This window comes from Phascolarctos cinereus, unplaced genomic scaffold (assembly GCF_003287225.1).
Source record: "Phascolarctos cinereus isolate Bilbo 61053 unplaced genomic scaffold, phaCin_HiC Scaffold_726;HRSCAF=1367, whole genome shotgun sequence".
In the NCBI taxonomy this organism is placed as follows: Eukaryota; Metazoa; Chordata; class Mammalia; order Diprotodontia; family Phascolarctidae; genus Phascolarctos; species Phascolarctos cinereus.
In genome coordinates this window covers 131611521-131630464 of record NW_027556098.1, presented here as the reverse complement: position 1 = coordinate 131630464, position 18944 = coordinate 131611521, and the positions used below count along the sequence as shown (strand labels likewise).

The window sequence follows — 18944 nt, the reverse complement described above, 5'->3', positions numbered from 1 at the left end:
TTTTTTTTAAAAAAAATTTAAATAGATTCAATTTACAATTTAAATAAAACTATATTTGCTCACATGTTTCCCTTTTCACTCCACAGCTTATGTTTTCTCCCCTTCCCCCATTAGAAAAGAAGGGAGGGAGAGAAAGAAGGAGGAAGGGAAGAGAAGAGAAAGGGGAAGGAGAAAAGGAAAGGGAAGGGAAGTGGAAGGATAAAGAAGAGAAGGGGAAGGAAGGAAAGGGAGGTAAAGGAAAGAAGGGAAGGAAGGAGGGAGGAGAAGAAGGAAGGGAGAAAAGAAAGGAAGAAGGGAAAGAGGGAGGGAGAGAAGGAGGGAGGGAAAGGAGAGAGGGAGGAAAGGAGAGAGGAAGGGAAAAGGAAAGAAGGGTAAAGGGAGAAGGGGAAGAAGGAAGGAAGGAAAATATTAGGAAACATGTCTAAGTAGAAGCAGGTCTTCACACAATTGCCATTATTACTACAAAAATTATTTTAACATTACTGAAAGCTGCAATAATGAGAAAAGGAGCAAAACAATAATGGGTATTCAAAAAGGAATAAGAATCTTAACATCATGGTTTCAGAAAAACCTGGGAAGATGTATATAAACTGATGCAAAGTAAAGTGAGCAGAACCAGGAGAACATTGTACACAGTAACAGCAATATTGTAACAATGCTCAACTGTGAAAGACTTAGCTACTCTAATCAATATGCAATGATCCAAGACAATTCCAGGGGACTCACAGAGAGAAAAAAAATCTATTTACATCCAGAGAGAGAACTGATAAACTCTGAGTGTAGACTGAAGCACTCTTTTTTCACTTAAATGTTCTTGCTATTTTTTTGCGACATGGATAATATGGAAATGTGTTTTGCATGACTTCACATGTATAATTAAGATCATATGGGTAGTGGCAGAGTAGGAGAAAGGGAGAGAATTAGAAATTCAGAAAATTTTAGGTGAATGTTAACAATAAAACATTTTTACATATCTAGGTAGTTTCATCATTCCTAGAATGTTTGACAACTATAAAACAAAAAAACAAAATAAAGTTTAAGTGACTTGCCCATGTTCACATTATGGAGAGGATCAGGCTTTCACTCCCACCCATATATAGTGGACCTCCAATCCCGAAAGAAGGTTCTTCTTCCTCTAGAATCAAAAGTGCCTTAACTCCAGACTTAAAACCCTAAAGGAACTCCCCAATGTAAAATCTATCTTTCAAACACCTACAAATGTCCTCTGCTCTCTGTCTCACAAACACGTGCTATTCTCCCACAGTAAAAATAAAATAAAAGCGATATAAGAACAAAGCAAAGCAAAAAACCAAAAACCTGGGCTGTGATGTGGTGAAAATCTTAATGAAAATGTCTTTGTCTCATTAAAACGTATCAATGGCTACATACTGTCATAGTCTGAAAAAGCCTCTGCCTGTTATGGCCTTGTCCAACAGACTCTCTGTTCCTGTCATGAAGCTTGTCCCTGGAGAAGAAATGAGAAAATACACCTTTGTCCCTTCATTGGAGAGTTGAGGGGCTACAGGTAGGAAAGACCACCTATATTTTCAGATTCAGCTGGCAGCTTTGTTGAACGAACTATTTCCCTCTCACCTTTCTCCTTTTTTTTTAAATTATTGTAAGAGATGGTACAATGGGCAGAGAAGACAAAAGGGATTTAGTCAGAAATGAAGGTGAGGTAAAGCAAAAGATAATTTAAAAGCTAAATAGATAGCTAGATAAATACATAAAATTGCTCAGCCCCTCCTTCCTATCTGGCAACCTCACCCTTCTGTTTTGGCCCTTTCTCTACCTGTCAGCTTTTGTACTTGGAACACTCTGAGTTAGAAAGTACCAAATTGCTAGCTGATTGACAGCTCCCTGGCTATAATTTCAGGGGTGGAAAACCACTCAGACCCACTTGAATGGGAGCACTTACCTAATTAGAACATACCACAGTAGCTATGATTCAGGAGCTGCCCTGACTCACTGAGCTACCAGAGCTGCTCTGAAGCATGGACCCAGGAGTTCTAGACCATTATTTATTTACTTCCTCAGCCTGCCATGCCTAAAGACCATAATATCTGAGGTTCCCTGGTGATGCCACTGGTACTATTTCTCTCTTACATCTTCTTAGTCTTGCTTTGGAGCTATAGGCCCAGTTGCAGTGTGAGGGGGTTGGTGGACTGCCATGATTTGGAGGTGTCATTCCACAGTGAGGGGCTTATTGGACTGCCCTTACCCTTTCTTTCTTGTCCCTGTGTCCTGCTTCCTTAGGTGTCTCCAGATAAGCCACATGGTCTTCCCTTTGGGGCTTTCCGTTAAATAAATAAAGGGCTGATTGCTTTCAGTATAGAGGCAGCTGACTAGAGGTGAGTCAGGCAGGCTTAAATTCAAGTACTACCCCTGACACATAATGCCCAAGTGACCCTGGGCAAATCATTTAACCTTTCAATGTCCCAGGCAACTTTCTAAGATTATAAGTTCTTGAATGTGTATAGGAACATTGGTAAATGAAACTTCTTCACTCTATATCAATGAAATCACAAGTCTGGTTTAAAAAAAAAGTCCTCAAAAAAACTGCTTTCTGTATTGATTGTATCATCTAATTCTTCCAGTTCTAGCAATGAATCCTAACATATGCTAATAAATTTTTAGCAAATTCACCTCACCTCGCTTCAGTTTAATTTAGCCTAATTTACTTCACTTCTGTTTCAGAGTGTAACAGCACAGACGGGGGGGGGGGGGGGGGGGGGGGGGCGGGGACCTCACATAGACAGAATGCTCATTCCTGGGCCACAGAAAGGCCTCGGCAGCCCTTCCCAGACAGCATTCTTTAGAGCAGCCACAAGAGGGAGCATTCACACACTCTCCAAATTACCTTTCTATTCCCCTGTAAAGGTTTTTTGTTTGATCAAGTTAATTTTTGTTTGTTTATTTTTCTCTCCTCTCCTTTACATAGTTATATGTTTGCTAAATTCCTTCATCTGTGTGTGTGGAAACTTCTAGATTTCCCTGGAAAAATACATGACTCCTCTATTTTTATTGTGTTGGCCCTGTGCACAGTTGGGGTAAATGCCCAAAGCCAGGGTATGACATGAGGGGTGCCCCTAAATCTTCCCCAGTAGCTTGCTACAGGGCCTAAAGTTCCAGTAATTTTCATCCTTTTGAGTTAAGGTACTGAAAGCCCTATTGTTTGCTGCTGGACGTTGCAAACCTACAGAATCTTTTTGAAAAGCAATTTGACAGTATGCAGTAAAAGTTACAAAAATAATCATACCCTTTGCCTCAGGGATTCCATTGTGAGGAATGTACCCTGTAAGTGTTCTCAAAAACAGTAAAAAAAAATAATCTATTCAAATATCATGAATTTAGAATCAAAAGGTAATTTAGAGGACTTCTAGTCCAATACATTTATTGATGAGGAAAAGGAGGCCCAAAGTTTAAGTGATTTGCCCAACATCATATAGGTAGAAATGGCTGAGTCAGGATTTGAATCTAGGTCTACCTTACTCCAAATCCAATGTTCCTTCTGTGACAACAAATAGATTGATCCTAATGTTTATAGAGGATGATTGTGGTAGTATTAGCTATAACTGCAAAAAAAAATAGAAGTACCCTAAATATCTAAAAATATATGAATATTTAAATAAATCATGTTATTTCGGTGCAATTTTACTTTAAGAGCAATGTATAAGGAATACAAGGAAATCTGAAAAGACTATTATGAAATAATGCAATAGAACAAAAAAAAAGAGTACTAACTACAGCTAGATAAAAGGAAAATGAAGATGAATGAAAAGGTAAAGACAGTGTGTAAACAGTTAAATAAATTGTATGTTATTTTGTGTAATTATTTAATAAGACCAACATATGAGGAATACAAAGAAATCATTCAAGGCAAAAAAAAGGCAGAAAGAGAAGAATGGAATATATACTAACTACAACTAGATAAGCGAAAAGGAGAATGAAAATGAATGAAAAAGCAGAGTCTTAAAGAGGACTTGGGCTTTATGACTGAAAAAATGTTATGATGCATTGAAATTATCTAATTTAAATATTAATAGTTGCTAAACAAGTTTAAGTGGACATATTGACATCCAAAGTTAAATTTCTAATTAAGCATTATTTTCAAAAAATCATTTTCTAAAAACAATTCTACCACTTGGGAAACAAATCACAAGCCTGTGTGTGATAGAGCAGTGCTGGAGACTTTCATTATCTGTATATTTACTGAAGCTCACTATCTGCCAAAAGCAGAGAAGTAAATTAGTTCTTTTTTGACCCTTCTAATGATAATTTCATCCTTCAAAAGGCACTTTTAATCTGGATCTGATTCTTTTTTTTTTTTTTTTTGCTTTTTGATGAGGTGATAGGGATTAAGTGACTTGCCCAGGGTCACACAGCTAATAAGTGTTATATGTCTGAGGTTGGATTTGAACTCAGGTCCTCCTGACTCCAAGGCCAGAGCTCTATTCACTGTGCCACCTAGCTACCCCTGCATTTGATTCTTAACATTAAGAAAGTACTTAGTTGCTGAGCTAAAAATGATGGGAGCATTAACAGGGAAAAAAACCCACTCCATCTTGTAATTTGTGATAGAGAAGGAGAAGAAAGCCAGGAGTAGCCTGATATGCAGAGATTTGGTGGAGAAATCATGGGTTCAGAGAAAGGATAGGTTCCCGTGATTTAGTTCCCATGAACTAAAATTCTGTAGAGGACATCAGTCCCTCAGTATCTTGGGAAGCTCAGTGATTTGAAACTCTAAAAATACAAAGAGAAATCATTCTAAATGAGGGAGAAAAAGGGATAGTTGTCTCAATAGACCAACTTGGATACACAAGGAATTCATTATCATATATTCATTAATGATAATATATATTCATTAAAGTATGACATAATATATGTATTATGTAACATAACACATACATACTCAAGAAAACTTTTTTTTAAAAAAAATGTACAGAAGATGGAAACAATGGTAGCTAACTGTGAATGAACTGAAAAGTATGACATGGTCCTGTAAGATAGAATGTTAGGGGGAGCTAGGTGGCACAGTGGATAGAATACTGGCCCTGGAGTCAGGGGGACCCTGAGTTCAAATCCAGCCTCAGACCAAACACTTGACACTTACTAGTTGTATGACCCTGAGCAAGTCACTTAACCCCAATTGCCTAAAAAAAAGAGAGAGATAGAATGTTAGCAGTATTGAAGTTCAGAATGAACTGAAGATGGTAAGGAAAATCAATGACAAAAAAGAGAAGGTTTTAAGCTAGACTGGGGAAGAGAGAAGGAAGAAGAAGGAATACTTCCATTGCCCCGGTTGCTTGGGATAACGATAACAAACAATGGACAGAAGGCAGAATCACTTAATTTATTTTCTTCTCTTTTCTGCCAAGGAGAACACAACAAAATGGTTAACAGGAATTTGAAACCCAAGATAAATAGGGAGATTGTAAGAGAACGCATGCTGCCTCTGACAGGTTCAAGTCATCAGGCCCACAGGGATCTAGGGCACTAAAAGAAGAGACAGAAGTGATGGTTGAGCCATTGCCCATGACCTTTGGAAGATTATGGATAATGGAAGAAGTATTCAAGTATTGTACTTCTCCAAGTGTTGTACCCAATGTCAAAAGTGGAAAGGAAATAGAATCTGCAGACTATAGGCCAGTGAGCTTGACTTCAATTTCTGGCAAAATTCTGAAATGCATTTTTCCCTAGAATTAAAAGGATAATTAACTTGGTAAATACACCAAAAGGCTGTTAATAAACTTTGACCCATCAATCCCTTTCTTGGGTACTTTTGGCCCTAAGGTAGTCAAAGATTTAAAAAGTTTCTATATTTATCAAAATATTCATAGTGGCACTTTTTATGGTAGTAAATCATCATCAATAACAACCCGTAAGTAAGGTGGCTGCTCATAAATTGGAGAATGGATAAATAAATTGCAGGATATAAATATAATGAATTGTTTTTATACCTCAAGAAATTACAAATATGAAGAATTCAGAGAAATATGGCATGATTGTATAAACTGATGAAGAGGGAAAGCAGAAGCAGGGGATAATATGCACAATTATTATAATAACATAAATGATGTAAATGTGAGCAAAACTAAAGATATCTGAACTTATATTAAATGCAATAACCCATCTTGATCATAAGATGATGAAACATATACATCTTTTCCATAGGGAAGTAGAATACTATGGGTATGAAATGTTTACTATAATGTCAGGCGTGGTCACAATGTCAGTTGACTTTGCTCAACTGTTGTCCTATGTTGCAAGGGAGGTTTCTAGCAAGGAAAGAGTATATCAGGAAATGATTGTGTTGTTTTTAAAAAAAAAAAGAGTAATATGAAAATTTTAAAAGGAGGACAGTTAGTGAACATCTAGAAAAAGAAGCAGTGATCAAGATAGCCAGTATAGCTTCAACAAGATGAAGTTACACTAGACTATCTTTCTTTTCATGATAGTTACTTAAACAAAATCAAGAGAATTCTGCACATACAGTTTACCTAGATGATAGCAAAGCATTTGATAAAATATTTTGAATTTCTAATGTAAAAGGTGGAGGTGATAATACAATTAAATAGATTCAGAGGTAATCAAATTGTTAGATCAAAAAGCAGCCTTCAGTGGTTTGATGTCAACTTGGAAGGAAAACTAGTGGAATGCCCCTGGAATCTGAGTGTGACCTATTTTGTTTATCACTTTTATCAATAACTTGGATTAAGGCACAGATGACTTGATAGATTTGCATATAATACACAGCTGGCACAGATAACTAACATGTTGAATGGCAGAGCCAATATCCAAAAAGATCTTGGCAGGATAGAACATTGAGATGAATCTAATGAGATAAAATTTAATGAGAATAAATGTTAGGTTTTCTACAGGTTCAAAAAATCATCTTTATAAATATGGAGGTCAGGGCAGAACATAATTAGACATCACTTCATCTGAAAAAAAGTATTAATATCCATAAGCTCAATGAGCCAACAATGTGATACAGAAGCCAAAGAAAATAATCAGATAAAAGAAAATAATCAGGCTACATTTAGAGAAGTACAAGATCCATGACAAGGGAGGTGTTAATGTATTCTGACCTGGTCAGATCCCATTTGGAGGACTGTATCTAGTTTGGGGTGCCATATTTTGGGAAAGACAGGTTAGAGAACTCTCAGAGAAGGTAACCAGCACGGTGAAGGACCTTGAGTTCATTAAATATTGGTAGAAGGTGCTAAGGGATGTTTATCCCAGAGAAAAAGAAAAGTTGGGTGGGGACATGATGTCTGATTTCAAAGATCTGAAGTCTGTTATGTGAAAGAATGCTTAGACTTGTAATGCTTGATCCCAGAGGCCTCACAGGATGGAACTAGGAAATGGGCAGAAGTTACAAATTCAGGCTTAGTTAAGGAAAATCTTCCTAACCATTAGAATTGTCCAAAAGGAAAATGTACTGCCTCAGGGTATAACAGGTTCCCCTTCACTGGAGGTGTTCTAATGAAAATGTAGGGGGTCTAAATGAGTATTCTTAAGGTAGGTGTACAGGTATGGGTTAGACTACTAGGCTTATGAGGTCCTTTCTAATTCTGGGATTTTTCCCATAAATCCTCCATAGAGGAGCAAACCAACCTAGAAAGCTTTCTCAAGGTCTATTACTTTTTTTTTTTAACATTCCATGGCTCAAGTGTAGTAATTGGGCTGTCCATTTCTTTTCTATCTGAGCAGTCCAGCTCCAGTTTATTAGACTCCTTCCTGAAAGTAGATGCTAGGGCAGAAGAGAATTGAATCCCTGGGAAGGAGGGAATGTGGCAACACTGAGATGGAAGGGAATCAAGTTTGAAGGTTGGGGTTGAGCCTTATCCAATGTCCCTATATTAACTATTGTGATGAGGGCCAGCTTTGTCCACTGCAGTCAGTCCCCATTCTCTTATCCAACACCACCTCCTATTCATCTCCGACAATAATCCTCAACTGTAACCAAATGAGTCTCTCTCATCCTCTCAGATCAGTATGCTTATTGGCACTTCTGTGCCTTTTCTTGTGCTGTTTTATTTTCTCTAGAGGGCCATTCTAGCTGCTCTCCCAAATTCTACCCATCCTTTAAGGGCTACCTCAAACTCTACCTCCTCCCAAAAGCCCTGGCTACTCAGTACCTGTACGAATTTAGGCAAGACAGAATTTCTCTGGACCCCCATTTCTTCAACTATAAAATGAATGTGTAGAACTAGATGACCGCTGAAAACCATTCAAGCTCTGGATCTGTAACTATGAACAATTTTCACTTCTTTGAATTCCCATGGCATTTAATAGTCTGCATCATTCACTCAGCATATAAAATAATATACTATCTTATAGTATATATTTAATTCTCCTCAAGGAGGCCTTTCTTGATCCCCCCTAATGTCATCCTCTCTAAGATTACCTTCTCTGCACTCTCTATTTACTTTGTAAGTTCCAATTAATATTTGTCTACACCATTAGAATGCATGCTCCTTTGGAGTATGGGCTGCTTTTTCTTTTTCTTTTTATCTCAGTGTTTAGCACAGTGGCTGGTATGTAGTAAAAAGCAACTGGTGGCACAATGGATAGAGTGCTGGGTCTAGAGTCAAATCTGACCTCAGATACTTACTAGCTGTTTGACCCTGGGCAAGTCATTTTACCTCCATTTGCTTTAATTTCCTTTACTGTAAAATGAGGATAATAATTGTGTTTATCTAGTAGGGATGTTGAGATAATATTTGTAAAAAGCACTTAGAACAATGCCTGGCACATAGTAGGCACTATATAAATGCTTGTTCCCTTCCTTCTTCCTCTAGCAAGTACTTAACGAATGTTTGTTGATTGATACTATCATTACACAGCCCACAGAATCATATTTGGAAGGAACCTCGGAAGTCATCTAACACAACCCATACCTGAACAAGCATCTCTTCTACAGCATCACCAACATGTAGTCCTATATCCTTTGCTTAAAGACTTTCCCTGAATGGGAAGCCACTATTTCCCAAAGCAATCTCCTCCCCAACCCTAACTATTAAACTTTTGAACAGCTCTGATCATTAAAAGTCTTTCCTTATATCAAGCCTAAAACTGTTTCTCTGCAACTTCCACACTCTGATTTTAATTCTGACCACTGGGGTCAAACAGAACACGTCTAATCCCTCCTTCATATGACATTCTTTTATATACTTAGGGATAGTAAACATGTCACCCTTAAATCTTATATGAGTTACTTCCTCCAACCTATTTTCACAGCATTATCTTGAGTTGTCTTTTTCTGGACTCTACGTATTCCTCAAAATATGGTGCCAAAACCCAGATTATTCCAGATATGGTTTGACTAAGGCAAAGTATGGTAGGACCACTGTATTCCTTATTGTTTATACTATTCCTTTCTTAATACAGTCTAGGAAAGCTTTAGCTTTTTTAAACTTCCATTTGTAATTTGATTCATACAGTTCATTAATATCCCCACATGTTTTTCATAGGAAGCATTGTTTAAGCATCTTTCTTCCGTTCCATACTTGATTTTTTGAACCCAAGTCTAGATCCTAACATTTACCCCTTTTACATATCACCTTATCAGCTTTGGCCCCATTGTCCTAGCTTGTTGATATCTTTTTGAATCTGTACTTTTTTCATTTCACATGTTAGCTATGCCTCTTAGATTGAAGTAAAACATTATGCAAATCTAACAAGCATGTCATCTTTGCCTCCATTCAAATCATTTATAAAAACATTGAATAAGAACAGGTGGTATATTCTACCAAAAGAGCTCCCCCTAAATTAACATCAAGCCTTTAATGGTTATTCCTCAGATATAGTTGTCCAATCAGCTCTAGAATCACCCAACTGCACTCTAATATAGCCTGTATCTTTACATCTTGTCCTCAAGGATAGTATGAGGGATTCTGAAATGCTTTTCTGAAATCAAAGTATATGGTATTTATACTCTATATAGTAGGAGGCAGCTAGGCGGTACTTGGAAATGTACTTGAGAGTCAAAAAAATTTGAGTTCAAATTCTGCCTCAGATGTTTACTAGCTATGTGACCCTGGGTAATTGATTTAACTTCTCCTGGCCCCAGTGTCTTTCACCTACATCCCAGGATCATTGTGATTATCAAATAAGAAAATATATATTATAAGCCTTAAAGTGCTATTATCATTTTTTATATGATTTCCCTAATTTTCCTATCTGGTTTTCAGTTGTTTTTCAGTTATGTCCTATTCTCCATAGCCCCATTTGGGATTTTCTTGGCAAATATACTGGAATAGTTAGCCATTTCCTTCTCCAGTTCATTTGACAGATGAAGAAACTGAGGCAAACAGGGGTAAGTGACTTGCCCAGGGTCACACAGCTAGCAAGTGTCTGAGGCCAGATTTGAACTCATGGAAAGGAGTCTTCCTGACTTCAGGTCCAGTTCTCTATCCATTGCACCACCTAGTTGCCCACCAATCTAGTTACTCTGGCTGAAAAAGGAATTAAGGTAAGTCTGGCATAACCTGTTCTTTAAATTCCATAGGCATTAATTAGGTACCTGTTATGTGTAAGTCACTGTCCTAGGGATACAAAAGCAGATATAAAATAGTCCCTGCCCTTAAGGAGGCTAGACTATAATGGTAAAACCATGCTGCCAGGCTCTTTATGACCACAGCTCTCATAAGTGTGGGTGCGCACACACACACACACACACACACACACACACACACACACACATACAGACAGACACACAGACATACACACACAATCTCTTTAATCATATGTTATAGAATTTTGCCAGAAATCTGTCATGTTCACTGGCCATAATTGTTTTATGTGTGCTATTCTTGTCTCAAGTAGATTATAAGTTCCTGGAGGGAAAGACAATGATTTACTCTTCTGTACCCGTCTACCACACCTAGCACAGGGTTAGGTCTTAGATAAGTGCTTAATAAATTATAATAATAGCTCACATTTATATGCTACTTTTTACAAGCCGCTTTCCTCACAACAGCCCCATGAGGTGGGTAATGTAAGTATTATTCTATTTTTCTGATGGGAGAGCTGGGTTCAGATAGACAACATGGCCTTCCCACAGTCGCACAGCTAGCAAGAAAAGGAGTCAAGGCTCTATCTCAAATCTTCAGCTTCAAAATCCAATGTTCTTTCCACTCCACTCTGCTCAAAATCTAATTTGATTAGATGCAACTCGACCTAATTCATGGTTGGGTGGTCCATGAGGCTGCCTCTATGTGAAATCTTTGATGTTCTTTGGGTCTAGATTTGAATTGTCATTCATTCATAAAAATCAGATCTCACTCTCAACAATGTACATCCTGGGGCAGCTAGGTGGTGCAGTAGATAGAGCACCCGCCCTGAAGTCAGGAGGACCTGAGTTCAAATCTGGCCTCAGACCAAACACTTGACACGTACTAGCTGTGTGACCCTGGGCAAGTCACTTAACCTCAATTGCCTAAACAAAAAAAAAGATGCACACCTAGCCAGTGTGATTTTGCACAGAACTCACCTTATTTTCCAGGACCTCCTGAGCAGAAGATGCTGCAGTCAGGCTGCCCTGAGACAGGGGGCTTGACCCATTCTCTTCCTTTTGGCATTCTTGGTCCAAGTCATGCAAGGAAAGTAGGAAAGTGGCTCGGGGTTTGAGGGTCTTTGGCCTCTCAGGTGCCTCAGAACTGCCATCTGTATTATAGCAGTTCCCCAGAGAAATCATGGAGATGGCATTGACCCTTCCAGAGTATTGGAAGCTTCTGTGCTGAGCATTGGGCCTGGGGCTCTGGGGTTTGGGACTCATAGGCTTGCAGGGCATGTCCTTGCTGTCATACACAGGGGAGCAGGGGGTAGCTAAGGGATGTGATCTGATGGACCGAGGGACTGCTGGGTGATTTCAGCCAGGCTTCTTCAGGAAAGACAGCCAAACTACTCCCCATTGTTTGCAGGGATTCTCCACTTTCTCGGGCAGTCATGCATTTGATGACTGGTTCACTTTTTCTCCTTTGATCTGGTGATGCCAAATCCCTGGCTGGCATGGGGAAGCAGGGGACTTGCAGAGGGACACAGGGAGCACTTAGAAACGTTTGCTCCTTGGACTGCCCCTCTTTGTCATTGGTTAGTTTCCCACCCTCAGCATTGACCCCTTGTAGAGGACAACTGGGGGATTGTAGGATTTCCCGAGACTGAGCCAGGCTTGCTAAGGCTGGCCTTCTCATTCCATCACTTTCTTTGCCTTTCAGTAGTGTTTTCCAGGAGCTTTGGCGGAGTTTGGTCTTTTCCTTTTCCATCTTAAGGGAACATCTAGAACTCTGGTCAGCATTCTCCTTCTCTAGACCTTTGGGCTCAAAGAAGTTAGAAAAGGATTTATGAGCAAAAGCCAACCTAGTCCTGATTTTCTTTTCTGTGCTTTTGAATCGCTTAGATTCATTACTTTCGGAGGACAGCCGTCTGGTAGCGAAATCTTCTGGTATCTCCATATCATTATTTTCTGGTAAGCTTAACCTGCCTCCTTTTTCTCTTCCCCCTTCCTTATCACATTTTGGATGGGGAATACTCATGTCTAAGTCTTCCAAAGGAATCCTGCCAGCCCCAGAAGCCCTCCTAAAACTAATCCTGTTAAATGGGCGTTTGTCATTGAGTTCTTCATCATCTGAACATTCCAAGGTGCAGTTCTCCTTGCTTGGGGTGATGATACTGGACAAGTCAGTGTTCAGTGCCTGAGGGCTCTGCTGCACCCCGTCATCTTTGCTTACATCTGGGTCCTCTACCTTCATCTTGCTGATGCGGGTGCTGCTACCTAAAATGTTTTCAACCCCTGAGGTTTTATTTTTCTTGAAGGAGGCCATCTTGGGAAAAACAAGGAACTTGGAGGGCCTTCCAGCTAGGCCAGTCTTGCTCCCTTTCGGTGCAGTCTTATAGTGGCTGACATTACTTCCCAAATGATGAAGGGAGGGTGCCTCCAGGTCTTCATAGTTGATGTTGCCAAAACTAATGTCAAGTAGTACAGGGGCAGTTGGATCTAAATTTTTTTCTTGACTAGGAGAGGCCTTGGGCACTGTAAGGCTATGGCTATGCTCATCAGCTTCTCCTTCTAAGACAGACCTCAGGTTGGTTTCCGTATCAGGAAAATAATCACCAGAGCTCAGTGGCCTCAGGTCTTTGTTCTCCCTTTCAATTCCTCCCCCTTTGGGGGTCTCTTCTGCATTAGTGGTGTCTCCCAAAGCTGCATCAGTGAGATTCAGACAACCAGATGTTTGAGTGGCATCTGTTTCCTCTAGAATCAAATGAGTCATACAGATGTCATGTTTGTTCTCTTTCTCTGGAGCCACATCTACTTGCTTTGTATCAAGTCTGGCCCCTGAGTTCTGGCTATCAACTAGCAACTCCCTTTCTGAGTGGTCATCCAGTCCATCATCTATATCCCCCTTCATACTCCCTGAGTGGAAGGACTCACTCCCTAGGATGCTGGAGTCATTTCCTTGTGGTCCTTCCAAAAGCAAGTTAGCATCACCCAGGGGCTCCTCTTCTGGGGCAGCATCAGGCCCCTGAGTTATTTCCAAAGCTGTTTCCTCAGCTACCTGTTGCCCCAAGTCTGTGTTCTCTCTGGGCACAACCAGAGACTCATTTTTGGTTTCCGAGATAGTTGATTCATGGAACCCGCATTCGGTGCCATCAGTTTCTACTTCCTCAACCCCACTAAGCCCACAGAGAGCTGAGCTGGCATCACTGGATGATCCTGAGTTTTCATCCTGGAAGCTTCCAAGGGTCTTACTAGGCCAAATTTCTGAAACAGAATTTGTAGGATTTGGTTTCCGCCTGGTATTCTGCAAACCCTTCTGCTCCACAGCTATAATGATGAGCCCTGATTTGCCCTTGGGGTTTTTCCCTGTCTTCTCAGGCTGCTGGAAAGCTGGAGGGGGTGTGGCCCTATCAGCTGATCCAGCAGCATATGTTTCATCCTCAGTGCTGGCTTCTGGCAAAGTGGTTCCAGTCACATCAGAATAATCTCCTGATGCCCTGTTTCTACAGCTGGGATCTGGTACCATAACCGTCTCTGCTTCCTTTGCAATATCTCTTTCACTTGATTTTAGTGTGGTCTCTGGATCATCTGAACTCAGATTCAGTCCAGAACAACCCATCGGGTCTCTATTCCCTGCCTGGGCCACACTGTTGTTCCACTGACTCAAGGATTGAAGCTCAATTTGTTTGAGGTTAGTGGAGAGACTTATTTTCTCACTTGGAACATCCCTTGCTGTATAATTACTGGTTTGATTTCCTGTCTTGACAGAAATATCTATGGGATGCTTTTGTTTATCACCCACACTGGTAGCTTTGGAGGTAGCATCAATGCCACGAAGCAACTCATGGGTTTCTCTGTCGTGTTTAGACCTGCAATCAGTGAGCCCAGGCAGTTTCTCAGCACTGATGCTCAATGACTCTGACGTGGGATGTGTAGAATTCTGGCACTGCTCTGAATCATGCCCCGACCAGCCTTTCAGCTTGAGGTCTTCCCCAGGCAGGCCTTTTCTAAATTAAAAGCATGCAGTTCTGGATGATCCTGTGGGTCAGTATCACCCGCAGTGGGTGGATGTGGGAGCTGGCTGGGCACAGGGTCTGGGCAAATGTGTAGTATTCTTAGAGCTTGCTCCACTTTTTTTGCTCCCTTAGAATGGCTCCCAAACTTGCCACACTCTTTTCTCCTGGGGCCCTCAGGACATCCTGTAGGAAAACTTGCTACAGATCTGGTCCTCCTAAGTGCACTTGGACACTGACGGCAGCATTCTGAAGGTCCCCTGCTTTGAGAACCAATATTTTCTGGAACGCTGTGCCATAGCTTAGTCCGTTGAAAGTTAGGGGTTCTGATGGAGGCCCAATGCGGCAGTCTTAGGCAGGGTGGGTATAAGGGCAAGTCTGTTTCTCCTCTTGTCTCTGGAATTTTCTTCCTTGTTCTTGAAAATAAAGAGGTTTCACTCTTATAGAATTTCCTCTCGGGACAACCTATGTGGGGCACTGACCCACGCCAAAGATGGGGTGCCAAATCTTCTTTGTTTCTTTTGGGGTCAAGTCTGTTATTCTCGAGGGAGCTATCTGACAAACTCCGGCCCCATTTGCAGGACCAGAAAGGAAACAGATGGGATGCTGGAGCACTCAGGAAGCTTTCTGGTTTGCGTTCCTCAAGAGGACTGTCTGAGATCCCTGTAGGACCTTTCACGGGGACCTCTTTGGCTGGTGGGAAGCTACCATCCTCTTTGCTGCTTTCTGATCCAATGTCAGTTTGTACAGGGATGGTCACAAGCAGAGATTCAAAAGGCAACTCGGGGTCCTGCTCTGGCTGGACCATTCTGTCTCTTCTGTCTGTCCTTTCTCAGTTCCTGCAGAGAATATAATTTCACCTCTGCATGTAGATCCCTTTAAGTCAGGAGGCAATTTCACCTGTTGCTCTGACCCAAGCCCCTGAGCATCAGCCAGATGAAATTCCTGAGGGGAATTGGCTGCCCCAACATCTGAAGACACATCGCATACTGCTTCTTTCTCACAAGCCAGGAGATATGGACTGGAGTAGGTTTCTGCTGTGATGTCACTGGGCAGTGAGTCGGTATCAGAAGCGCTCTCAAATGGCTCAGTTTTTACATCTGATGGACACTCACTCTGATGAGACTGGGTCTCAAAATAATCCTCATCAGTTTCCTGGCTCAGCCTTTGCTTGTCTACATCCACTGTAGCAGAGAGGAGCTGGTTGTCTTCCAATTCAACATCACCTGTGTAGGGTTCTGCTGGTTCTGGCGTCTGAGGACAAAAGAAAAGGATTCAGAAATAAGCAGATGCTCAGGTAGATCACGACACACTTATGCAGTCCCTTCCTTTATGAGAAGGTCAGGGAGACTCAGAAACGTCTCATCAACCTCTTGTACTCCTGTGAAGCAAGATACAGCTATTAATAACTACATTTTATTGATGAAGAAACAGAGAGGTTAATTAATGAATGCACAGTAAATGAGTAGTAAAACTGGACACAAATAGACAGGGGAGAAAAAAAAACCTCAAGTTAAAACCACTCATAAAAAGCATTCAGAATAGGTGTGAGTATTTATGCAGCACATTTAGAGGCTAAAGACTGAATTTTGGCTAATTTTGTAGAAAACAATGTTGTACCCAAGGGTATCTTTGGTGCTAAGTAAGCACCCTAAGCACAGGAAAAGAGGTTTATTGAGTCTGACTCCCTAATGTGAAATAAATACATGCATTTCTTGAAATGCAAGCCTATTTCCATATCATAAATACCTTAGTAAAGGCAGATGTCTTTATTTTTAACAAAAGAGTTTTGGAACAGAAAACTAAACAGTACACTATAATAATTTGCTTATTTTTCTTCCTTTAATGGACAAGTTTGGTTTTTCAATCATATAAACAGCTATGAATTTTGTGTAATACTATCCTATTTGGTCGATAACTAGAGGTCAAGCTTGCGTATAAGACATATGTAGTGCTGAGCACATTTTCTGAGATGGGAACCAGCCAAGATGGTGGAGCATGAGGAAGTAGAACAGCCTCACTTGCCCTATGACTACTCTGACAAAGATCTTAGAAGAACACCAGCCTGAGGAGGGATCAGAAAATCTAGCAAAACTGCAGTGGGTCGTCTTTCATGCAGTTTTATAGTTGTAGTTTAAACAAATTGTGGCATATGAATGTAATGGAATATTATTGTGAAACAAGAAATGAGGAATTTAGGAAAAAATGGGAAGAGTATTATGACCAGGAAAAGTAAAGCAGAAACAAGAGTACACTGTAAGACCCCTTTCAGAACTGCTTGAGGATAGATAGAGGTTGTGTTTTCTCTTTTGTGAGGTAACTAGGTAGTACAGCAGATAGAGAGCTAGGTCAAGAGTCAGGAAGACCTGAGTTCAAATGCAGCATCAGACACAAGCTGTGTGACCCTGGGCAAATCACCTAACCTCAGTTTCCTCAACAGCAAAATGGGGATAATAATCTGTCCCCTAGGGTTTTTGTGAGGATCAAATGAAATATTTGCAAATCTTAGCATACAGCCTGGCATACTAGGGGCTTAACAAATGCTTGTTTCCTTCTTCCCTTTAACCCTTTGTCTTCAGCAGTACCTAGCACAATGACCACAAGAATGTAAGTGAAAAGAACTTTAAAAGGCAGCTGAACTCAGATTATTTACAATTACCAATTTGGGTTGTAGGAAACAGAAGATGATTCCTTTTGAATGTGGCAGAATTGGGGAAGAAGCCGAGCATGTCTGTGTTGTTCTGGGTCTGGGGACTCTGGGAGGGCCCTGAGTTTTTTTTCTTCCTGGTGGACATAAAGGCTACAGCAAATCAATGCAACCCTTATTGGCTACTAAGGAGATGTCATGTAGACTGGCTGTCTCCCACCACCCTTGTTTTATCTATGGCACCCATGTTTCTTCTTCCTCATCCCAATCCCAAGTGCAAGCTACCATATAGGATGGGGGAGGGGATTAGTTAGAAAGCACAAAATGTACATAGTATGGATACACTAAAAGCAGAAGGAAAAAAGGGGAAAAATTATTTAAAGGAAAATGAACCCCTCTGTTGTACAGTCCTCTTGGTTCCCCCATTTTTCCCCTGTTCCCACAAATGTGCATATTCCCTGACTTTATATGAGTGACCATTCCACTGGAGAGTAGGGATCCAAGGTTTAGCCCTCGCAGGGAACATACTTGGGAGGAGGGGAAAATTGTTATTCACCAGGATGTAGAAATTCTTTGGCTATGCTCTTCATCCCCAAGACCCCTTTTCTGAGAAGTAAACAAGTAATGGCCATGTTTGAAAAAAAAAAAAAACCTTCCCTTTACCCATAACCCTGAGGAGAGAATCCAAGTGGTAAACTGTCCCTTTTTGGAAAACCATAGCACCCATCTGGCCTATGGGACCAGAGCATGTGTGTGAGCAGTACCCAGGGGGCCACTTTGTGTATCTTGGTTCAGCATCTATTTATCTCTATGTGCATATAAAGATAAATAGAAGTATAGTTTTGAGGTTTTTTGCTATTTGCGGTCAGATTTTTGAAGGAAGCAACTTCTATGATTACCTTTGTTGCTATTATTTAAAACTAGAGCTTCAGTATCAATGGCCAGGAGTTTGAGCTCTGCAGATTTTGATTTAACACAACAAAGCAATTATTTGTGGTAGCGGCAAGGGATGAAGGCTGAGTTACAACTTGACTACTGTGATACCTTTTACCAACAGCATCAAATCTGCTATTTGCGGTCAGATTTGGAACCTTATTTTGAATATGACTATAACTGTGTATTTTGTGGGAATGTTCAGAATATCTCCTCTGCAAAGGAGGGCACTGAAGATCTAGCTCTCTTTTCTGTAGAGAAGTGGGGGACCATTGGTACAAAATGTTGCATATGCCATCAGGTTTTGTTGCCTTTTAGTTCATCTTTGCATATAGCCAGGCCCCAACTAGTGCAAATTAATGAATCTCCTGAAGTGATTGCATGTATTCAAATTCACACTATTGGAAGTCATAATTATGTAAAATAGGATAATTGATTTCAGCCCCATGGAAACATGTGATCAGTTCAGGGGATTCATTATTTGTACTCATCTGGACCTAGATGTAATTGTTTTTCTTTATTACAAGGGAAGGATCACTAGTTTGGGGAATATCGGGAAACAATTGTGATATTTTAAAGAAGACATCAATGGATGAGATTACTAAGGTCCTTTTATAGCTCTAAATCTATAACCCAATGATGGTAACATTGAGAGACAGAAAGAGAGAGAGAGAGAGAGAGAGAGAGAGAGAGAGAGAGAGAGAGAGAGAGAGAGAGAGAGAGAGAGTTAATGGCTTGCCACTTGCCACAAGTGCCTTGTAAAACCCAGAAAAAATTGTAGGTACATGCATTGCATAAAAAAAGTGATCAATAAATATTTATTAAATTAGTTTAAAAAAAAATTTTA

At 40.4% G+C, this 18944-nt stretch overlaps 1 protein-coding gene across 1 annotated transcript in view; it reads right to left on the bottom strand.

Moving 5' to 3' along the window:
- The window catches only part of ARHGEF4 (Rho guanine nucleotide exchange factor 4), a 499313-nt gene that overhangs the window by 233173 nt on the left and 247196 nt on the right, over positions 1–18944 (bottom strand). The window contains 4 exon segments of the mRNA XM_020967146.2: positions 11501–11830; positions 11832–14506; positions 14509–15315; positions 15318–15771. Of these exon segments, the coding sequence (XP_020822805.2) occupies positions 11501–11830; positions 11832–14506; positions 14509–15315; positions 15318–15771 (4266 nt within the window).